This window comes from Eulemur rufifrons, chromosome 28 (genome assembly GCF_041146395.1).
Source record: "Eulemur rufifrons isolate Redbay chromosome 28, OSU_ERuf_1, whole genome shotgun sequence".
In the NCBI taxonomy this organism is placed as follows: domain Eukaryota; kingdom Metazoa; phylum Chordata; class Mammalia; order Primates; family Lemuridae; genus Eulemur; species Eulemur rufifrons.
Window position 1 is genome coordinate 2805715 of NC_091010.1, and position 24856 is coordinate 2830570.

Here is a 24856-nt window from a genome sequence, read left to right on the forward strand (position 1 = left end):
AAATCATTTTTCATTTTTGAGAAGGAAACAATTTTGATATTTCATATGCAGACAATATTACTATGTGAACTTTCCATTTCTTGAGTAAAAATATGAAGTTCATGTTAAGTGTCCAGGTTTTTGTGGATCTTTGTCAGTGTCATAAGCAGGACATGTCTCACCTGCACTGCCATCCTTTTCTGTACTTCCCTTGGGGAAGGAGTCTCTGGGTGTCCGGAAGGGTCTAGTCCAAGTGAAGGAAGAACTTATGGCTGCCTTTGCTCCCTGAGGCAAGGCACTGTGGCGAAGGGACTACAGGGAGCTGGGCAGCGCCTGCATTATAGCCCATGTCCTGGGACCTCCTCTCTCACCAAGACACCACTTACTCCGTATTTTGTGCTTTTCTTCTGGGAATTTTAAAGAGCTTGAGAATTTTCCTGGAGACACTGTGGCCACAGGGCTGAAAAACTGAAGCTCTTGGATCGCTCAGACCTAGGGTAAAGGAGCACACCAAGGGTTTGGGGCACTTCATTAGTGTCTGGAAAGAAAAGTGAGGTAATAGCAAGTGATTTCTAGGAATAGGAATGACACCAAAGATAGGAGAATTCTGGTGTCTCCTAAGAGAGTCACTAGAAAAGTAGTGTGTTGTAGAAAATTGTATTTTTAAAGAGATGTCCAAAACTTACCTATAATCTTTAACTTTGTAGAAATAAACAAAGGCCACCCATATGAGAATATGCAGACGCTATTTATTCTGAACTTGCTAGACAAGGGAGTCAACCAGCATCACTTGCTTTGGCAGAGACTTAAAGGTAGGCAGAGAGCGGGAGAGCTTCATAGTAAAAGGGGGGCGGGCAGAGGGAAGGCTTCAGGGGTGCTGTGATTGGGGGTTCTTGGCCGGAGTAAGCTGGAGGCAGCCAACCAGCAGCAGGGCATCTTTGTGTGATTGGCTTGGGGAACATCCTTGGCTTTCTCTGGTTGGTTCTGAGTTGGAAACAGAGGGCAAAAAGTAGGGAAGCTGGCAGTTACTGACCAAGTCCTGACCATTCTGGGGTAATTGTTGCAGAGATCATGGTTTGGTTTCCTTGGCTGCTCACTACAGAGACTGTGGTCTGAGGCCTTTGGTCATACATGGACTGGCCATTGTCTGTTTGGATGTTCAGTCTCTCAGCCCCACTTTTGGTCAGTTTTTGCTTGTAAAAGATTGCCCAATTCAAGGAAGGCTAGAGATCCAGACCCTCACCACTCAGAGATTATTTAGTCATATCTCCCTGGTCAACTGTCTGGTGAGATCTTGATCTTTCTGTTTTTGTATCATGATGGTGTTCATTTGACAAGAATAGGATGCAGTGGAACAGCATCATGACCACTATGACAGAAACAAGAGCAGTTAATAGTCCCTGTAAGATGCTTTGAACCAAGAACTTCAACTGACCAATGCAAGCCAAGAACAAATCCCATATAGGCCATGGGGACCAACCTCAGAGAACCAAATAGCTTTTGTCTCAAGGGGACATGTGGCCTGCTTTACCTTTCCCTGTTTTACGGATCCAGGTGTGGTATTAGGAAGGGCAAAGACCATCACTAACCAAAAGAAATCTTGAGCAATGAGGTGAGACTGATAACGTGTTCCACCTGGGGAACATTGTTAACGACTTCTGGAGGGTTAGTGGTAAGTTTCTTACAATGATTCCCACAGACGAGGACACTGCTCTGATTGGTTGCGTAAACACTGAGTCAGTAATTCCCCCAGGTAGAGTGCTGATAATCAAGGGTAGTGGCATGTTTTGAATGCTTGTCCACCACCCCCACATCCTGTTGTTTTTGTTGTTGTTGTTTTGTTTTTTGTTGTTGGTTTGTTTTTTGAGACAGAGTCTCATTCTGCTGCCTGGGCTAGAGTGCCGTGGCGTCAGCCTAGCTCACAGCAACCTCAAACTCCTGGGCTCAAGCAATCTTCCTGCCTAAGCCTCCCGAGTAGCTGGGACTACAGGCATGCGCCACCATGCCCGGCTAATTTTTTCTCTCTATATTTTTAGTTGTCCAGCTAATTTCTTTCTATATTTTGCTGCTGGAACATGTCCTTGAGCATGAATCTTATGTCGTTCTGCAAGATGCTCTGCCTTTGTAACAGTCTCCTCTCAAGGAGCAGAAGTGCATTTAAAAGTTGCCCAACGCTGTCCATTCTAGTGGGGGTTCTAGCATCCCAAAGTCATGTTCTACTCCAAAAGCGTACTTCCTATGTTTAGATGTTTGCTTTCTGGTCTTTGGCTAGCTGACAAGCTGCAGTATATGCAAGCAGTCATCCGGACTGGTTTTAGCTGAGGTAGAGGACTGTATTCTAAAGGAGCATTTCAGTTAGTGATAGCAAATCCTGCCTGGTTGTAAGGGAAAATGCATTGGTATAGGTTTCTGAGGCCAAACTAAGATGACTGCCGCAGTGCTTTTTCCGGCCCGGCCCTCTGGCTAGCTGGCCTTCTGGGGAGGCGTGAGTCAGCACACTCGTGTAACCAAGGTGTTACCTCCTATGTGAACCCATGGACTCGCGCTTTCCCATGGCATGTTGCCACTATTGTTCAAAGCCATATATAAGCGTTTGACATTTTCTCGGCCATGCTTTTCACCGCTGCTCTATCCCCCCCCCCCTCCCCTGACAATAAAGAGCATGTCTCACCTGCCTGCTGCCACTCGCTTTTCTTCCAATTTTCAAAGCCTGCGCTGGAGCACGTGCTAGCCACAGAGCTCCCTCCTCACACTGGTAACTTCCAGCTTCTGTTTCAAGATACGATTCATCAACAAATAGTATTAGGTCAGGGTTCTCAGTAGGAGTCACTAATAAACCTGAGCAGGTGCAGAGAGTTCTCTGCGATAGGACAAGCATGCGGTTCCCGTGCTGTTGGGGTGGGAGAGTGGCAGGATTCAGAGTTGCAGTGGTGAACAGTAGTGTGAGACGAAGCGAGTACAGTGACAGGATCTTGTAAGAGATGAACGAGCTGGCTGAAAAGTGTGCTCCATCAGTGGTGATGTCTGTGTTGCACCAGGAAGCATGAGGTTGAGCAGGGAGCCTACAAGTGGTTCAGCAGAAGCATCAACAAATTCTGCAGCAGAGCTAGTAGCCTGTATTAGTCCGTTTTCTGTTGCTTATAATTGAATACCTGAAACTGGGTAATTTATAAAGAAAAGAAATTTATTTATTACAGTTATGGAGGCTAAGAAGGGGTGGGTCTTACAGTTATGTAAGGTCAAGGGGCCATGTCTGCTAAGAGCATTCTTGCGGGGGAGGACTCTGCAGAGTCCTGAGGTGGCACAGGGTATCACATAGCAAGGGGGCTGAGCCTGCCAGCTCAGGTCTCTCTCTTCTTATAAAGCTACCAGCCCCTCTCCCATAATAACCCATCAATCCATGAATGAATTAATCCATTCAAGAGAGCAGAGCCCTCTCGATCCAGTCACTTCTTAAAGGCCCCACCTCTCAATATTGCCACATTGGGGATTAAGTTTCAGCACAAGTTTAGGAGCGGACATTCAAACCATAGCATGCCCTAAGAGAAGGGGCATAACCTTTGCACTCAGGTCAAAGGTAAAGCTATAGTAAGTGATGGGTTTAGATGGTTCCCATGAAACTCCAAGAGTTTGCCCAGATCACTCACTCACAGAGAGACAAAAGGCTTTCTGCTGTGACAAATGTCTAGGGAAGGAAGCCATTGAGGAGCCTTCTGCGGGTTCCAGGAAGCCTGTTCACATCTCGGTTCTCTGAGGAGAGAATCTCTTACTGAGAACTCAGTCAATTCATAAACAGATGTCACAATTTCAGAACAATGTGGCATCCATTATCTACAGTATCCATTTAAACTCAGAAATCTTCTCAACTGTTGTTTTGTAAGGGGCCTAGGATAGATACAGATAGTTTCCACTCTATCAGGAAAGAGTTTTCCCTGCCTTAGTTAGATCATACCCTAAATAATGCACTGTCTTAGAAAAACTGTAATTTATCTTTTGAAACTTTATGTCCCTTTTCTGCTAAGGCTGAGAACAAGTAAATAGAATCCTTTTTCTCTGAACAAAGTAGATCATCTACATATTATGTCAGAACTGAATAGTGAAATTTAGACCTTTTAAGTCTTGATTAAAGACCTGGGAAAAATAGCAAGGCCTTCAGTGACCCCCTAGGGCATGAGTGTCCCAGTGTATTTTGTCCTCCCCAGATGAAGGCAAAACGGTATTGATTGTCTTTATTCAGCCTTAAAAAGGAAGGAAATTTTGACACATACCACAACATGGATGAACCTTGAAGACTTCATGCTAAGTGAAATAAGCCAGTCACAAAAGGACAGGTACTGTACGATTCCACTTATATGAGGTACCTGGAGTAGTCACATTCATAGAGACAGGAAGCAGAATGGAGGTTGCTTGGGGCAGTGGGGAGGGGAGAATGAAGAGTTGTTTAGAGAGTACAGAGGTTCAGCTTGGAATGACGAAAACGTCTGGAGATGGATGGTGGCGATGATTGCACAAAAAGGTGAATATACTTAATGACCCTGATCTGTACACTTTTAAATGGTTTAAGTGGTAAATTTTATTTTGTGTATATTTTACTCCAATAAAATATACTGACTGTTCTAGTCTAGAAGCACACTGAGAAAAGCAAAGCAAAGAGCCACTGCAATGAAGCAGGTGGCTTCTGGTGGACAAAAGGCAGGATGGCATTTGGGGCAGGTACTACCAGGAAGTGAGGGAGAACAATTCTGCTGATGTCTCTTGGGCCTTGAACAAATAGATATTCCTGTCCGCTTGGTTTCTGTACTGGCAGAATGGGGTGTTGCAAGGGTGTGAGGAGACCTTTGGATATAAGGCTTTCAGCTGCAGGTATAATCCTTTCCCTGGCCCTGGCTTCAAGGGATGGTGGGGGGATTTGGTTAATGATTTGGTAGGATCTATCTGATCTTTAATAGGTTCTGCTCCAATCACTTTTCCCATATCAGTAGAATTTTGAGCCCCATGGGAGTACCAGGTAGAGCATTATGCTCCTTATCCGGTGGGAGCACGTGTCAAAGGTAATGGAGAAGGCAACAGTCTGTCCAAAGCAGACTCAGCTTGCTTATGGGTGGAGGAGTCCTCAGGGACCTCCCAAATAGTCCCAGAGGCTCTGTTCTGCATTTACTATTACAGTTCCATTTGAAAAGTAAGTCTCTCCCCATTAAACTTGCAGGGGTGGTGTCACAGAGCAGGTAGGAATGTTTTGCAGTCAATGGCTCAAGGCTTGCAGTTAAGGGCTGGGGAATGGAGGAAATCTGTGGGTTATCTGCAAGGCTTACCACCTGTGTTGTGTGTTTACACCAAGGAAAAGGTTGAGTACAGGTGGCAGGGTTTAATGTAGAAACAGTAGTGCCTGTACCTACTGCCAGAAACTGATGAGGCTGCCATCTGCATAAGTAGAATTGTGTCCCCTGAAAACATATGTTCAAGTCCTCACCTGTGGAACCTGTGAATTTAAGCCTATTTGGAAATAGGGTCTTTGTAGATGTAATCAAGTTAAAATTAGGTCATGTGGGATTAGGGTGGGTCCTAATCCAATGACTGGTATCCTTAGAAAAAGAGAAATTTGGACACAGGGAAGACACAGGTAAGAACGCTGTGTGAAGACAGGCAGAGATTGGAGTGATACATTGACAAGCCAAGGAATATCAAGGACTGTTGTCAACCACCAGGAGCTAGGAAGAGGCCAGGAAGGATCCTCCCCTGGAGCCTTCAGACGAGCATGGCCCTCCTGACACCTTGATTTCAGATTTCTAGTACCCAGAATTGTGAGAGCATTTCTATAGTTTCAGTTCACACAGTTCGTAGCAATTTGTTACAGCATCCCTGGGAAACTAACACACTGTCTGTGCATATGTTAATGCCCCTTGAGTGCTTACAGGTATTGGCACTTTTCCCTTCCTCAGATCACCTCATTGATCTGAAATGAGGGTCTTTTCTTTTTCTCTTGGTTTTCCTTTCATAAGATGAGACAATCTCCTTTTCCAGTGCCCCATCTGTTTACAATATCCACAAGTGTCCTTGTCAGTAGCTGCCTGGTTGGGGAGTGGGCCGACACCTAGCTGTTTGATCTACAGGGCCGTAAGTTTAATTTGGGTCCTGTCTTCTTTTCGTTCTAAATCCCTTTCAAAATGTCTGCCACGTGTTGTAGTTCAGGTAAAGATGTTATTTCCCATTCTAATTTCTGTTTTCAAATTAAGTCTCCAATTTTAGGTTTAATTCCTTGACAAAATGAGATGAAAGGGGTGCTTCCTAGACTCCCAAATGTTGCGATGTATTTTCTAGCTTATCCCAAAAATCTCCTACAGATTCCTCTTTTCTCTGTTTGCATGACTGAGTCATGGTCCAATCTTTTAATCAGAAAATTTTAGATATGACTTTTAGGAGGCTTTGCCTTGTGTTTTGAGCCTTTTTGTGGACTCTCAGGTTCATTGTGGACAGTGGAATCTTAGAGGTCTCTTTCCCGGTGAGTCCAGTTTGCTTTTGCCATTCAAGATTTAGCATCTGAGGTTCTGATCAATATGTGTACAAGTTGATATAGGTCAGGTAACCCTGGCTTCTATGCCCCTCAAAATATTCTTGATTATTCCATGAATAGTTGCTGATCTTGTCTGGGTTTGGGGAAGTCCTTAATTACGGTTCTTAATTCAGCTTGGGTCTAAGGTTTAAATTCTACAGTTGCCTGCATAGGGCTCATGGGAGGGAAGGGTCTTTACAGAGGCAACTGGCATTTTCAGGTCTTAGGAGAGTTGTTGGATCTGGACAGGGGGAGAGAAGGGAGGAGTGGACAAATGTGTGGAAGGAGAGAGGTCAGAAGGATAAGGGAGAAGAGGGAGAACAGGATTTGGGGGGGCAAGTAGGGGAGGATTTACTAGGAACACGAGTTTCATTCATTGCTGCTTAAATTTGCCAAATTGCTCATTAGCTTTGACTAGAGAATTTTTAGGGAAGCATTTTTTTTTTTTTTTTTTTTTTTTTTTTGAGACAGAGCCTCACTCTGTTGCCCAGGCTAGAGTGCCGTGGCGTCAGCCTAGCTCACAGCAACCTCAAACTCCGGGGCTCAAGCAATCCTCCTGCCTCAGCCTCCCGAGTAGCTGGGACTACAGGCATGTGCCACCATGCCCGGCTAATTTTTTCTATTTTTAGCAGAGACGGGGTGGGGGGGGGGGGGGTCTTGCTCTTGCTCAGGCTGGTCTCAAACTCCGGAGCTAAAGCGATCCTCCCGCCTCGACCTCCCAGAGTGCTAGGATTACAGGTGTGAGCCACCGGCCCTGCTGGGAAATACTTATTTTATAAACCTCACTATATTACCCAAGAGCTGACACAGAATTTGAATCACACATTATCTTCTCTCCAAATTAAAACTGCACACATTCAGTATTTGATTTGACTATTTTTTAAAATGATAACAAGCTGACAATTTAAGCCCATTGATGGGGAAACCTCAGTTACTTTAAAACAAGTCTAATGGAGGAGTCAAATAGTTTAAAACATGTGACAACTACCCCGAACCCTGCTGCTTCGATTTCAGGGCAGGTCCGGCCCGGAAGAGCCCCCGCGGTCTCCTCTCCGGGTTTGGGTTTTCTCCGCTGTTCCCGGGACCGTGGAGCGCGGGCTCGGAGCGCGGGGCTGCGCGGGACGGCCCGTCGGAGCCGGGATAAAGGGAGGAAACACGCGGCGAGAGAGAAAGGAAACCCAGGGGGAGGAGGGCAAAGACGGGAGAAAATGCCTGGCGCGGAGGAGAGTGGCTCTACCGCGCATTGCCCACGGTGGGAGTGAGGCGGTTTTGAATTCGGGAGCAGGGACGGGGGCTTATCTCCGCGGAGGGCTTGCAGCCCTCGGCGAAGGGCCTTGGGGACGTTTCTGGAACCGTCGGTTGAGTAGAGGGGGTGGGAAAGGGCTTCTCTTTTGCCCCCACTCACTGAAATCGTGCAATGTCCGACCTCGAAGACAATTTCCAGCACGTCCCCTCAACTCCGTCATTTAACATGTGAGGAAACCCAGGTCCTAAGAAATGGAGAGACCAGCCCACAGGTCACTGCCGGCCCGGCGCGCCCGAGGATGCTCGGACACCTCTGGGGACCTGGCGGCCCTAACTCGGCGCGCACGCGGGCGCTCACGGCCCGTCGGGCTCCGGGGACAGGGCCCGGGCAGGCCAGCGCGGCCGCCTCGCCCGCTCCCGCGACAGGGGTGTCCACAAAGCCAGCCTGCGGCCGGCTCTTTCCCGCGGGCGCTGGCTCAGGCAGGAGCCTCGGCATGCTGCGGCCTCCACAGATCGTTTTTGGGGACACACACACACTTTTTAACAGATTAAGTGGTTAAAGGATACGAACGTGCCAGATTCTGGGGGACCTACGCCGAGCACCCGCTCCACGGGGGGTGGGCGGGGCCTGGTGGGAGTGGGCGGGGCGCGCGGCCGCCTCATTTCCTCGCGCGCGCCGGAAGTGGCCGTTCTCGGCGCGGCTGCGCGCCGGAGGCTGGGCGGCTGGGGCGGCGGCTGCCCCAGCGAAGGGCGCTACCCGGGTGTGCCTGCGGCCGGGAGCAGGCGGCAGCCGCGGTGCGCAGAGCGGGAAGCGCGGTGAGTACCCGGCCCACCCGGCCTCGCTCGTCCGCGGCTACCGCAGGCGCGGGCCAGGGCTGCGGGGGCCGTCGGGGTCGGGTAGCCTCGCGGACGAACCCCTCGGGAGCTCTGTCCCTGGGGGGTCGCCCCTCAGATAAGCGCTTCGGAGTCCCTGTCCCCATGGGGCCGCCTTACGGAGGAGCCCTCGAGTCCGCTCCGGTTTTAGGGAAAAGCAGCGTTTTTTTTCTGAGAAAGGTGCTGCCAGAGACTGTTGGTTTGCGTGTCAGTGGTTTTGTTTTTTTTTTTAGCCAACTCACCACCGTCTCTCCTCCCCTCAGTGGATAAACTTTTTAGTTAGTCTTTATTGCTTTAAAATAGTTTTCTCTGACAGCAGCCCCTCTTTATCTGACAGACACCAGAACGGATGCCTTTAAAAGATGCCCGTTTGTGGAGGAATCTGTGGGGCCGAGGAGATGGGACGGGGAGCCTCTGGCAGCTGTCAGAGAATTCATCTTGAAAATTACTTTATTCCTGAACAAGTGGCTGAGCAGTAATTTATAAAACACGATAGTGATACTTCTGTTTGTGATGATGGTATTGACAGAATGACAATTTGACTATAATCTGGAGCTTCCTAAGCCCCTGACTTGTTAAAGTTGGAGGCATTTTCTCGCTTGCTTTCGAGATATAGATGAGATGTGCAATTTCACCATCATTCAAGGTTCACAGGAGCTGGGCCTTAATTTCTGGTGGAATTAATATTTTTTAATGTTGTATTAAAATAGTAGCTTCGATCTTGGAAGTGAGAAACCAAATATTTTATGACTGAATGTTAACATTCATTTTGTATCGTGATTCTGCTACCATTTGTTTAAAACTGTCATGTGACTAAAAAAATGCAGAAAGGATGTTGGATTTCCAATATGTATGGCTCAGAGAATTTTGACCTAAATAGGCACAGTTATAGTTCCAGTTTGGATATTACATTTTTCTCTTTCTTAACTTTTTTATTGATGTATAAAATACATATGAAGTCAACAAGTACATAAATCTTAATTGTACAACTCAATGAATTTTTTACATATTACTTTGTGTGACCCCCAGATAGATCAAATTATAGCTGTGGAGCATTTCCATGATCCCAAGAGTTTCCCACCGCTTCTTCCAAGGCAGTTGTACCCCTGCTGTCCAATCTGTATTCTGGTTTCTCTCATCAGCTTTCAGTTTTGTCTATTTTGAGCTTCACATTAGTGGAATCATACAGTATGCTCAGCATATTGCTTGTGGGATTCACCTATACTTCGTGGTATGGTATCATTTATGCATATTATGGTATGGTATCAGTAGTTCTTTGTTTTTAATGATGTGTAATATTCCATTGTATGATCTCTGACTATTCTGTTGATGGACATTTGTGTTCCCAATTTTTGTATATGATGTATTTTGAATATTAAAAATGCTGTGAACGTTTTTGTAAATGTCTTGGTGAGCATCTATATGCATTTCTGTCAGCTGTAGAATGACTGAGTCATAACGTAGGCAGAAAATTACATTTTAACTAACGTGGAGTCTTTTTTCTAGTATAATAGATTTTGTTATTTTAACTAATATGACGATAAAGGTTGGTAAAAAGCGTCACTATTATGAGTTCAAGACTTAAGTGATTCATTCATTACCACATTATTTACCTTTGGATTGCACATCTAGGACAGCCTTCTGTGAGACTGTCGTTACTCGTTTAACTGTTAGACAAGTCTGTTAGAGCTGGTGATCATCTGACTCTGAAGTTTGGTGTAACACTTACATAAGAACTGTGTTGCTCAAGTTAGTGGTTGTTAGGGGAAACGAAATACCAAAAGGATATGACTAAATGAATTAAAGAATCATGAGACTACAAGTCAAAGAACTTACATTGTTATTGTCATGCTGCATAAGCACTGGGTATAAATGTAAAATTGAATTATAGGGTTAGTTACAAATGTGAATTTACTGCAGGAATATAGTGATTTCCACATGGACTGAAATACTAGTATATTTATACTGTGAACAGACAACAAAAATCACTAAACATTTATGAGAAATCAGTAGCATGTAAAAGGAGCCAATATTGAACAAACAAGAACTGGGCCCTGAAGCAATGGAGTTCATATAAGAAATAGAAGAAAGCTTTAAAATAAATATTAGCATCCTCATATTTGGTAGGGTATCATGCCTTTTGAACACATACAGGCTGCTTCGAAAAAAAGCAATCAGTTCTTGAATATTGAAACATGGGAAGTAGGATAGAATTACCATGATGTGGAAAGTAGATCTAGAAGAGCCCACGTACATCTAATAGGAGTTCCAGGAGGGAATAGAAATTGAAAGAGAAGAAATAACCACAGAGATAACAGAGATCCTGAGGGTAGGAATATCAAGGCAAAGTCTTGGGCAGCCTAAGCCAGACAAAAATAAGTATCAGGGGACAAAGTACTGGCACATATGGATCAACCCTTCCCTCTCTGGTCTTCGTTTCTTCATCCGTGCAATGGGGATGATCAGGAGCTATGCCTTTTCAGAGAGCTGTGGAAAGACATGTTAGATGTGCGACAGCTCCTGTTTGCCACTCTCCTCCCCTACCAACTCACAGATGCCAGATTTCCCATTTCCATCTCACAGTAGAATAGAAACAATTAAAATATTGCATCAAGAGAACAAGGATATTTCTTTGAGCAGAATTATGTGAGTTTATGAATGGAATAGATATACTGAGAGTCTTAAAAGAATGTTGATAAAGATACACCTAGATGAATTCTGGTGAAACTTATGAACTTCATGGATAAATACACAATTCATAAACTTCCAAAAATAAATATATGGTTACCTATAAAGGAATGGAAATCAGACTTGCAAATAGATTTCCAATTTGGATATGAAATGTTAGATGACAGAATAATGTTTAAAAAGTGTTTGTGGGACGTATTTTGAACTCAGAATCTTACGTCTAGTCAAAGTGTCATTCAGATTGGGGGCAAACTGAAGCCATCTTCACCCATACCCACTAGGAATACCCAGGATGTACTATATCAAAATGAAAAATTAATCCAAGAAAAATGGATGTAGAATTCAATTAGTAGTAAAGAAAACAATAAAATTTATTTCTTAACCCAAGTCATTGATAACCATAGCTAAGAAATTTAATGCAGCATTAAGAAAGGATTCATAAACCAGAGTAGGCATAATTTTAAAGTCTATAATAATCTGGAGCAAAAATTTACTGTGATTTTAAAGTTGATTGGGAAGTAGGTAAAGTCATATTGGGCACTTATCTAGAGAGAAGCTATAGATACTGACCAATTACATGTTATAGTGAATAAGGAAATTCAGACAACAGTTCCACTTCCAGGAACTTACCCTATAAATAAAATAACATGTTCAAAGTTATTTATACTAAGGCAGCTCAGAATACAGTGGCATTAGCTTTGGAAAGATACACAAAAACTCGAGAAGGAAACTGGGCCTCTGGGTTAAAGGGAGACTTTTTACTATATGCCTTTATATCTTTTTATCACATGTAGTAAAAGAAATTTAAGGGTTTAGAGCAGCGTTTAGTTGCCATTTCTGGCTGGCTACCTATTTTAGTATGACCTGTGACCTAACAGTGGCTTTTACATTTTTAAATGCTTGTGGGGGTGGGGGGGAGAAAATAACACTTTATGACACATGAAAACTATATGAAGTTCATATCTCAGTGTCCCTTGGAACACAGCTATGCTCTTTCACTTACATGTTGTTTGTGGCTGCTTTTATGCCACAAAGGCAGTGTTGATTGGTTGTGACATTTACTGTCTGACCTAAAATGTTTGCTGACCTCTGGTTTAGAGGCCAGAGATAGACCTATACATATATAGGAATTTTGCTTATGATAAAGGTAACATTTCAAATTAGTAGCAAGAACATGAATTGCATAATAAATGGTAAGAATTAGCTATCTATTTAAGGAAAAAAAATTCTTATATTAGGATTACTTCCGATAGGGAAGCTAAAATTGAGCAGTCATACAGGAAGAGAGTGATAGATTTGACTCTATTAACAGCAACACAAAAGTTTGCTTAATTGGAAATAATACCTAACACTTACTGAGCACTTAATGCTTAACAGGTTGTACTTGATTAATTGTTAAAATTACACCCCAAGGTAGGTTCTGTAATTATCCCCACTTAACAGGTGAGGAAACTGAAGTTTACATACATTGAAGAACTTGCCTGTGATGAAGAATTAGGAAATGATTGAGCAGATATTTGAATTTAGGCCATCTGGTTCCCAAGCCTATTATATAGACAAGAAAACAAAATATTTGCAACATATTGGCACCATTTTGTAGGTATTATCTACATTAGCACATAAGGATCTACCTCATTCCTTTTTAAATCTGTTGTATAAATGTCTGCAGTTTATTTACCCTTTCCCCTATTGATGGATTTTAAATTGCTTTTATTTTTATTTTGGTGTTACATATAACACTAATAAACATCCTATGCATGCAACTTTATATACTATACTAGTGTGGATATTTCTGAGGTATAGAATCTTAAAAGTAGAATTGTGAATTACTGTATTAACGGGCATGTGCATTTAAATCAAATTTGCCCTCCAGAAGTTTGTGTGTATGGTTAGTTTAACTTAAAGGAATCATAACATCTTGGAAGGAACATTGGCTATCCAGGCAAACTGCCTCATTTTATAGAGGAAGCCCGGAAAGGTTAAGTATTGTGCCCAAGATTACATAGCTGTTCAATAGCTGTTACTCTTGACTCTTCAGGTGGTTTTTACTGTGCCATAGGCTGGCACATTTTTCTGCTTTACCTATAATGATATCATGAATATTAATTTGTCTTGCTGAAACCCAGGTACCAGGAGTATATTTTTCCCCAGAAATACCTTATCAAAAGGATCCATCTGGTATTACTTGTCCTTGGTACCCAACACAGTGCCTGACACACAGTAGGTAGTCAAGTATTTGTTGAGTAAGTGCTGCTTTCTGGTGATCAGTACTTTTATTTCTAATTACTTGCCTCTTATTCAATAACATGTTGAAGAATCAGTGTGTCACTGTAATACTCATTAAGTAATCAAGATTCATAATATTTTAGTTTTAGTTTTCTGACAGTGGTTGTTTTCCAAATCATTTTGTGGCTTTGTTTTTGCTGTGTAAAAAAATGAACTTAAAATTATAAATTTATTAATAGCTTTTGAAAACTTCAATAAGATACTATTCTATGCAGAAAATTTGGAAAGATTATACAGAATATAACTTTAAATAGACTCAGGCAGGGTACCGTGGCTCACTCCGGTAATCCTAACACTCTGGGAGGCCAAGGCTGGAGGATCACTTGAGGTCAGGAGTTTGAGACCAGTCTGAGCAAGAGCGAGACCCTGTCTCTACAAAAAATAGAAAAATTAACAAGGTATGGTGGTGTGCACCTGTAGACCCACACTCAGGAGGCCGGGGCAGGAGGATTGCTTGAGCCAGGAGTTTGAGGTTGCAGTGAGCTGTGATCATGCCACTGCACTCTAGCTGGGCCAACAGAGCAAGACTGTCTCTAAACAAATAGATAGATAGATTGACTGATCCAAATGGATTGTGCTTTTCAGAGGGCAGAGGTTATTCTTATTGCAGGTTAGTTTGGCACACTGCAATGTAAGTTTCCTGGAAATGATGCATAGTGTATGTGCTAGTACCAAAACTTGTGGAATCAAAAGATCAAAAACTGCTTTAAAGTCATATTATTATGTAAAGGGTCAGTGCTGTGGAATTAACTATCTTTTAACATTTCTGTTCTCTCAAAGTCACAAGGCAAATAGAAAAGATGTTAACAGGAGACCTTTAGAGTAATATGCAGTACTCTACTTTGGGGCCTGGACTTTATTTTTTATTATTAATTCAATCTCTTTTCATATAAGTCTATTCATATTTAGTGTTTCTTCTTAAGTCAGTTTCGTTAGTTTGTATCTTTCTTGGAATTTGTCCATTTCATTCAGTTATCTTTAAAAGGGATTTAGATAATTTAAAAAATCTTGTGTTACTAATGTAGTTAACATTTCTGAAGTTCTTCATTGCTCTGTGCAGATCCATAGTTCTATCTAGTGTTATGTTCCCCTGCCCAAAGGACTTGTAGCACAGATCTGATGGTGGTGAATTCTTTTAGTTTTTTATGTCTGAAAAAGTATTTTGCCTTTTTCAAAGATAACTTTTCTAGATATAGGATTCTAGTTTGGCATATTTTTCCTTTTCAGTTCTTTAAAGATACTGCTCTACTGTCTTCTCACTTGCATTGTTTTCAAGGAGTAATCTTCTCCTTCTTGTGGGTGATGTACATTTTTCCTCTGGCCACTTTTAAGATTCTTCTATCATTGGGTTTGAGCAATTTAAATAGCGTGTGCCTTGCTATAATTTTCTTTGTGGCTCTTGTATTTGGGATTGGTTGAGCTTCTTAAATTTATGTGTTTATAGTTTTCATCAAATTTGGGAAATTTTCAGCCTTATTTCTTTAAGTATTTCTTTTAACCCTCTCCTTCTTCTTTGAGGACTCTAATCCCATGTTTATTAGGTTGTTTGAAGTTGTCACACAGCTCTGTTCATATTTTTCATTCTTCTTTCCGCATTTTTCATAATTTCTATTGCTATGTCTTCAGTAATATGTTTTTCTGAAATATCTAATCTGCTATCAATCTCATTAAGTATATTTTTCATCTCAGACATTGAAATTTTTATCTCCTGAAGTTTAATTTGGAATTTTTATTTCTTTTTAAAGACAAGAGTCTCGCTCTGTTGCCCTGGGTAGAGTGCAGTGGTGTCATCATAGCTCACTGCAACCTCAAACTCCTGGGCTCAAGTGATCCTTCTACCTCAGAATCCTGAGTAGGTGGTACTATAGGCGTGTGCCACGATAGTTGGCTAATTTTTCTATTTTTAGTGGAGACAGGGTCTCACTTTTATTCAGGCTGGTCTCAAACTCCTGAGCTCGAGCAATCCTCCCACCTCGGCCTCCTAGAGTGCTAGGATTACAGGTTTGAGCCACCTCACCTGGCCAATTTTGATCTTTTTGATGTTATTCATGCCTCTACTTAGTCTTTTGAATATGAATTTTTTAATATAGTTATAAATAACTGTATTAATGTCCTTTTCTGCAAATTCCCACATCTATGTCAGTTCTAGGTCAGTTTTAATTATTGATTTTTCTCATTATGGATCATGTTTTTCTTTATGCATGGTAATTTTTGTTTGAATGTCAGATATTGTGAATTTTATTTTGCTGAGTACTAGATATTTTTGTATTCCTGTAAATATTCTTGAGGCTTATTGTGCTATTACTTGGAAACAATTTGATCCTTTTAGGTCTTGCTTTTAAGATTTGTTGGCAGGACCAGAGCCATGTTTAGTCTAGAGCTAATTATTTCCCACTCTGAACCAAGACTTTTTTTGAGTACTCTACCCAGTGTCCTATGTTTGAGGTTTTTCAGTCTGTCTGGTGGAAACATGCGCTATTTCTGGCCCTGTATGAATGCTTGGTTCTGTACCCTCTAAATTTTTTTGTGTGGTCCTTTCCTTAACCTGTTAGTTTCCTCATAAGCCTTCGCTAATCAGTGCTCTGCTGAATACCTAGAGGGTGTCTTCTTCAGATCTCTGGAGATGTCTTTCTGTACAGCTCTCTCCTCTCTAGTACTATATCCTTTGAACCCTGGCTGCATTAATTTCCTCAGACTGTCACCTCCATCCCATCAACTCAGGGAATCTGCTGGGCTCTACTTAGCTTTCCCTCCCCGTATGGCTTAGAAACTAAGGCAATAAGCTGGGCAGCCACTTGTTTCTTGCTTCTCTGGGGATCAGTGTTCTTTGTTACCTGATGTTGAGTATCTTGAAAAAACTGTTGTTTCGTATTTTAGGGTTTTGGCGGGGAGGGTATTTGTTTTTGTTTTTTGTTCTTTCAAGCATGCGAGTAAATCGGACCTCTCTCTTAGTCCATCTTGGGTACAAGAGGAAGTCACTTTAGTCTGTTTTATAGAGTTAGAATTGATGGCTTCTAAGGTTTCTTTCAACTCTGAAATCTTTGATTTTGCATTATATAACTTTTAACAGTTCATTTTCACATTATCCCTTTCTGACCTCAGAACACTTAACTAAATCTGCATTTATGTTTAGAAGGTTGGTTGGGCTCTGGGCTAATTGACATTGTTATTTTCTATTCTATTTCATTGAAAAGTAAACCTTTAGTAGTGACCCATTTATGAATCATATTTCATAGTTTAAAATACTTTGTCAGCTGGTCACAGTGGCTCATGCCTGTAATCCCAGTACTGGGGAGGCTGAGAGGGGAGGATGGCTTGAAGCCAAGAGTTTGAGACCAGCCTGGGCAACATAGCAAGACTCCCATCTTTTTAATTAATTAATTAATTATGTTTCAGAATTTTATAGAGGTACACATGTTTTGGTTACATAATTTGCTTTTGTACAGTTTGAGTCAAAGTTATAACTGTATCCGTCACCCAATTAGTGTGCATTGTACCTGTTAGGTATGAATTTACCCATCTCCTCCTCTCCCCTCCCACCTACCTGATTTCCCTTGAGTTTTACTTCCAGTTGTGCATATATGTGTTGATTGATTAGTTCTGATTTAGTATTGAGTACATGTGGTTTTTTTTTTTTTTTCTATTCTTGTGATGCTTCACTAAGAAGAATGGCCCCCCAGTTGCATCCAGGTTATTACAAAAGATACTAGATCACCATTTTTTTTATGGCTGAGTAGTGCTCGATAGCATTTATATGTATACACCACATTTTATTAATACACTCATGTATTGATGGGCATCTGGGTTGATTCCACATCTTTGAGATTGTGACTTGTGCTACTATAAACATTGGAATGCAAGTATCTTTTTTATAAAATGTCTTTATTTCCTTTGGATAAATACCTAGTACTGGGATTGCTGGATCAAATGATAGGTCTACCTTAAGTTCTTTGAGGTTTCTCCATACTACTTTCCATAGAGGTTGTACCAGTTTGCAGTCCCACCAACAGTGTATAAGTGTACCTTTCTCTCAGCATCCTCACCAGCATCTGTTGTTTTGGGACTTTTTAATAAAAGCCATTCTCACTGGAGTTAGGTGATATCTCATTGTGGTTTTGATTTGCATTTCCTTGATGATTAAAGACATTGAGCATTTTTTCATGTGTTTGTTGGTCATTATTCTATCTTCTTTTGAAAAATTTCTGTTCATGTCTTTTGCCCCACTTTTTAATGGGGTCGTTTGATTTTTTCGTGGATTTGCTTGAGTTCTTTGTATACAGATTCTGGTTATCAGCCCTTTATTGGATGTATAGCATGCAAACATTTTCTCCCATTCTGTAGGTTGTCTATTTGCTGTATTGATTGTGTCCTTGGCTGTGCAGAAGCTTTTAATTTGATCAGGTCCCATTTATTTCTTCTTGTTGCTGTGATTGCTTTTGGGGTTTTCTTTATAAATTCTTTGCCTAGGCTGGTATCTAGAAGAGTTTTTCCACCATTTTCTTCTAGAGTTCACACAGTTTCATGCCTTCAGTTTAAGTCTGTTATCCATCATGAATTAATTTTTGTGAGATCTGCGGATCCTGTTTTAGCCTTTTGCCTGTGGCTATCCAATTTTCCCAGCACCATTTATTGAATAGGGCTTCTTTACCCTAGTGTATGTTTTTGTTTGCTTTGTCAAAGATCAGATGGCTATATGAGGATGGTTTTATATCTGTGTTCTCTGTTCTGATCCATGATCTATGTCTCTGTTCTTGTGCCAGTACCATGCTGTTTCGGTTACTATAGCCTTATAGTATAGGTTGAAGTCTGGTAAAGTGATGCCTCCTGATTTGTTCTTATTATGTAAGATTGCATTAGCTACTCAGGTCTTTTCTGGTTCCACACGAAGTGTATAACTATTTTTTTCAAGGTCTGCTACAAAATAATGATGGTATGTTAATGGGGATTGCATTGAATCTATAAATCACTTTGGATAGTATAGATATTTTAACAATGTTGATTCTGTATATCCATGAGCATGATATGTTTTTCCATCTGTTTATATCCTCTGCAATTTCTTTCCTCAGTGTTTTGCAGTTCTCCCTATAGAGGTCTTTCACCTCCTTAGTTAAATATATTCCTAAATATTTTATTTTCTTTGTTGCTATTGTGAAAGGTATTTCAGCAAGACCCCCATCTTTACAAAAATAAAAAAAAATTAGCTGGGTGTGGGGGCCTGTGGCTGTAGTCTTAGCTACTTTGAAGGCTAAGGGAGGAGGATTCCTTCAGCCCAGGAGGTCGGGGTTGCAGTGAGCTACATTAGCACCACTGTGCACCAGCCAGGCCAACAGAGTGAGACCCTGTCTCAAAAATAAATAAATAAATAAATAAAAATAAAAAATAATTGTTTACATAAAGAAAAACATACGAGTTACCATATTAATAAAAGGTAATGGTACTTAGACTACTTACTGTTAGTTCTATTATCACATTTCACTTCAAGACAGTTTTAGTATGGTTAAGTATACATTTATTAATAATTTATACAAGATTACGTCTACATTTTCAGTTCTAGCCTTTCTTTTCTGTAATAAGTGGGCTAGTAACAACTTATAAATAATTAAAAGAGATGCCTCTAAATTTATCTTTTAAATGATGAAATTCAAGTTGTTTCTTATGCTAATGATTATGGGTTTGAGGCGTCATTAAGTCCTGGAACTAATATTAGCTTTGCATTCTTATTTTTTAGATAGTATTTCTTAAAATTTTTTCCTGTTTTTTTCTACATCACTTAAACAAAATTTATAATTAGTAAGACAGATGCTGTCATAGTAAAAGACTCCCTTGTAGTAAATTAAATTTTTCAAGATACTTGGTTATCACGTGGTTTACTGAAGTAATAAATAGCTAAGGGGAGTTTAGTCCACTATTTGTGGTCTACTAGCCATAAGAAGTTTTAATCTGTCCTTCATTTTATACAGACACGTGCCACAAAAAAACACACACTGCAGCATTTTCCACGGAAGACATCCAGGCTTTTCTAATCACTAAGAAGTTGACTGGGATTGATATTCCCTAGGGATCTTTCATAGATTCTGCTGTGCCAAGAAAACCATTACTATTGAAAACCTGCTGTCATATCACATTGTCCTTCTCAAAAACCATAAAGAATGGAACTCCTCTTTGCAATGGAGGCCTCCCTGCCTTCCCTCTCCTAAGTTTAACCTTCTCTATTTCTAGAGTTAAGGATCCTCAGTTTAGAGACTCAGAAGAACTCACACAATTGGTTGTAGCATAAAAGATAGCATGTAATTTTGTAAATTTACAAATGTTTTTTGAATTTTTTTCTCTGCAGATAAACATGATTAATATGTTCATGTTTTTTTATATAGACCCCAAACCTTTCCAGACTTGTAGGAAATCTGTTGATGTATAATACAGTAGAAAGAATTATGTGACCTAATGTGCAAATAATGTACTGGAGGACTTTGGATATAAAAATGTTTTCTTAATGTGTTTTCCAGATGTCTGTGACCTTTTGAAATTGTTTTTCCCCCCACTTAATTTTAAGGCTTCTAGAATGGCTGAGTTGAGCAATAGAAATTAATGAGGTAGAATGCTTGAACTGAATAAACTAGAAGAAAATATCTCTCTCCAGTAGACCATTATTACTATAACAGAAGCAGTTTATAGAAACTCAGTTCCCAAATGGTCATATGCTATAGTTGGGAAATAGTGCATTAATTGAAATATTATGTTAATAAAGAGTTATAAGCAATATAATTTTCAAATAATTAGAGAACAGTAGAGTCTATGTAACACAAACTATGCTGAACATAATTTAATGTTTCTTTGATTCAGGTTATTGGTGTGTAGGCATACTAGTTACAAGTATTATACATAATATTTTAGTATTTTGTAATGTATTTTTAAAAATTCTCCAGTATTTACTGAATATTCTAAATTACATTAGCATCTCTTATGGTTCTCTACATGTAGTAGTCACATAGGTAAGTTTACTGAAGCTGCAAACAATTTGATACATACACTTAAGGAAACAAAATTCTGATTGATTCTGATCTGTTTCTTTCAGAAAAATCACCACTCATATAATGGATTTTATAGATCAGATTTCTTTATTCTGTATATCATGGTAACAATACAGAAAGTATACTTAATTTCTCATTTCTGCAAGTAGTCATGACGGCTGAAGAAAGAAATTTTTTAAGCTACAGCAGGATTCATTTGGTACCTTTTATGGAAATCCTGATTTTGTTTTTAATTTTTGATAACTTTTTGCTAATAGTATGAACAAGCAAAGAGCTTATCTAATGCTTAGGCAAGTACACATTAATAAGAATGCCTAGAAGAGGATTGATTCTTCAGACCCGGACCCACTGGCTGCTGTTGGGCCTTGCTTTGCTCTGCACTTTGGTATTATTTATGTACCTTTTGGAGTGTGCCCCCCAGACTGATGGAAATGCATCTCTTCCTGGTGTTGTTGGGGAAAGTTATGGTAAAGAGTATTATCAAGCCCTCCTACAAGAGCAAGAAGAACATTATCAAACCAGGGCAACCAGTCTGAAACGCCAAATTGCCCAACTAAAACAAGAATTACAAGAAATGAGTGAGAAGATGAGATCATTGCAAGAGAGAAAGAATGTAGGGGCTAATGGCATAGGCTATCAAGGCAACAAAGAGCAAGCACCTAGTGATCTTTTAGAGTTTCTTCATTCCCAAATTGACAAAGCTGAAGTTAGCATAGGAGCCAAACTACCCAGTGAATATGGGGTCATTCCCTTTGAAAGTTTTACCTTAATGAAAGTATTTCAGTTGGAAATGGGTCTCACTCGCCATCCTGAAGAAAAGCCAGTTAGAAAAGACAAACGAGATGAATTGGTAGAAGTTATTGAAGCTGGCTTGGAGGTCATTAATAATCCTGATGAAGATGATGAACAGGACGATGAGGAGGGTCCCCTTGGAGAGAAACTGATATTTACTGAAAATGACTTCGTAGAAGGTAATGTGAAAAGTATGTTGGCCAATAGTTATGTTAGTAAGACAAAATGCTAGTATTGTATCCTGGTAATATAAGTCAGTCATTAGCCATCGTATTAGCATATTTAAGTTTTTACCCACTTCATTCTGCCAAGAATTTTAAGTGACTTTCTGGAAAAAGTTATAATGAGATCATAATAAAAATAGAGAATAAGGACCAGGGAAATAGAATAAATCTCAGCTTATATAGAAGAATACTAACTACTACGGTTGAAGGGCTCTTGTGGGCTGTGTTTGTATTTGCATGTGTGTATGATTTGCATTCCTCTCTTGTCTAGATGTTCCTTTTTTATGTTTTTAAAAATGTATGAACTAAGGCTCAAAATTTGATAAAGGAAAGAAAAAAAACTAATTTAGTAGGCTAATAGTTATTTTCCATTTTAGAGGAAGGAGAAGTATATGTCCAAACATCAAGGAGGCATACATGATTTTAAAAAGCATTTTTGGCATTTGGAAAAGTAAGAAAATAACCTATTTTTCTAATACAGAGTGCAGAAAGGGTATGGGATTTTTATATATCAAGATGGGACATGACTCAGAGGTCAAGGAACACTGCTGTAAATTTAAGATAATATTTGTTGATTGATATATAAAAACAGGAATAATTATAGATTCCTACTAATCTCCATCTTAACACCCCCTGCTAGATATTTAATTGCAGACTTTAAACCATTTTGGATATAAATCTTTCTTAAAAGTTCTTTTTGCATGATTCTGTAAACAGTAAACCACATGTAGGTTTTCTGACTCCAAATCATCGTGGCTGTCACTTGCTGTGCCATAGTGAGGCCTTTGGAGGCCATGGGGGGTGGGGGCATTGTGCTTGTTGTGGCATTTCAGCTGCCTTTTCCCTGCGGCCTGTTCTTTTTTGTGCTATCACTTCTTGCCATTTTTGAAGGATTGTTTTTCTCAAAACTTCTATTTTTTCTGCCAGCTCAGCTTTTTGTCTTCTTACTCTATGTTTGTAGTTTGTGGCAGAATTGAAAACTACAGAGGAGATAAGATGACTAAGTAACATATAAAATGTCCTCACATCAGCTCTGCCTAAAAAGAAGGGGAGCTATGCCAGTTTTATATCTGCAGCTTCTGCTTATCTTATAACTCCCTTGGATTCTGTTACTGTCAGGATTTTTCTCTGCATGGAACATATTCAGTCCTTCACTTTTCCTGTGCTGGGCTACTGCTCTCCCTCTCCCAAAATGATTACTAACAACAACTGAGTAATTACTATTCCTCTAGACTTTAGCTCAGTATCATTTCTTCAGAGAAGTCATCTCCAACCTCAAGTCTGAGATAGCTGTTGTCACCTGGACACCCATAGCACTTGTCACAGTATGTGGTGTTGCCCACTTCCTGATTTGTAGTTCCTGTTAGACTATTAACCTCAGGTGGGTTGGAACCAAGTCAATCTTGTTCACCATTTTATACCCAGATATTAACTGAGTGACTTACACATCTATAGGTCTAACCATCTCTCTCCTGAGTGTGACACTTAAAAATCAAATTGCCTGGTAGACTTCCATTCTTTTCTCACGAAGGTATCGCAAATCACTGTGTTTAAATCTGTATCTATTCAGTAAAAACATATATACGTGTGTGTGTGTGTGTGTGTGTGTGTGTATAAAACTATACTGTTATTATTTTTCTGTCACCCTCACCAGACTAGCCCTTCCTCAAAACTGGGACCATGTGGTCCTCTTTATATCACCAGTGACTGATACGAAGGCACTAGATTTGTTTTTGTTGAGCTGAACTGAACAATAGAAGTTTTCACTCTTCGGTCCATAATTTAATGTTGCTAGAAGTAATTTCTTTGTCATATGGTTATTTTGTTGATATGCTCCAGTGTTTAAAAAAGTCATGTGTAAAAATGAATAATTGTCATTTAAAACATATTTTATGGATTGAATAATGTAGCAGAGCAGTGAACGTTTTTTTTCAACCTCTCCTTTTCTTTTAAAGGATAGTTGTTACTGACTGTGCAGTGGTGATAAATATTTTCACAAATAGGTAAAAACCCTACAGGTCTGGTTTAATACATTTGATCTTTGAGTAAAATCCTTCTTCTCATTGAATTTGTAAACATTAACATGGAGACATCTTTGTTCCTAACTCTTTTCTTTAGGTTATTATCGCACCGAGAGAGATAAGGGCACACAGTATGAACTCTTTTTTAAGAAAGCAGACCTTATGGAATATAGACATGTGACCCTCTTCCGCCCTTTTGGACCTCTCATGAAGGTGAAGAGCGAGATGATTGACATTACTAGATCGATTATTAATATAATTGTGCCACTTGCTGAAAGAACTGAAGCATTTGCACAGTTTATGCAGAACTTCAGGTAACTGTCAGGGCTTAATGATTTGGCTACATGCTCCTAAAAAGATGGCGATTTACTTAATTTATCTTCACTGAGTATAATTACTTAGGATTTTGGAATAATTTTTATAGCCTTTAGGGTAACTTTATTTTTTTATATTCTCTTTTTTCTTTAAGCATGTGTATGTAGTACATTGTGTTATTGATAATTTGAACTATGAAATAAATTGAGAGTGACAGCTATTAGAAACTAAATCTGATTGCCTTTATAATTGTGTGTGAATTCATTTTAGTACAGGTTAAATTTTTAAAAATCAACTTTATTGAGGAATAATTTACATACAACAATATCTACGTATTTTAAGAATATAGGTTTCATGACTTTTGACAAATGTATACACTCACAAACCACTACCCCAATTGAGATATAGAACATTGGTATCTTCCAAGGAAATCTCCTTGAGAATGATTTGAGTTTTTAAATTGAAATAAATTTAGAAATACAAACATTCCACTAAAGATGGGAAAAAGTTATTCTATCTTGGGAAGCAGAGAACGTATAAAGTTTTTCTTTTTTATGTTGTTAAATTTGGATGTTTTAAAATGTTGAAATGTTAAAGAGGTAATAACTACACATTAGAATAACTATTTGAGGAAAATATTACTTTCTTAATTTAACAATTAAATTTTTAATACATTAATATTTTTAATACCATGTTTTTAATACTGTAATATTTTTAATGTTCTTAATACTTTACTATACTAGTTTTAGTGCTTTATGATTCTAGTTTTTATTCTCATATTGAAATTAGTTCGAAGTCTCATACTTCCAAATGAGTTTTACTGTTATAATAGTTCACTTGAGATTATTTTCTAAA

At 39.8% G+C, this 24856-nt stretch overlaps 1 protein-coding gene across 1 annotated transcript in view; it reads left to right on the top strand.

Annotated features, from left to right (window-relative positions):
* Positions 1-20781: 20781 nt before the first annotated feature.
* Positions 20782-24856, top strand: part of CSGALNACT2 (chondroitin sulfate N-acetylgalactosaminyltransferase 2) — a 30872-nt gene continuing 26797 nt past the window's right edge. Inside the window, exons 1-2 of the mRNA XM_069460000.1 lie at positions 20782-21620; positions 23784-24000. Of these exons, the coding sequence (XP_069316101.1) occupies positions 20960-21620; positions 23784-24000 (878 nt within the window). The 5' untranslated portion in view covers positions 20782-20959. The remainder of the gene's footprint in view (positions 21621-23783; positions 24001-24856) is intronic.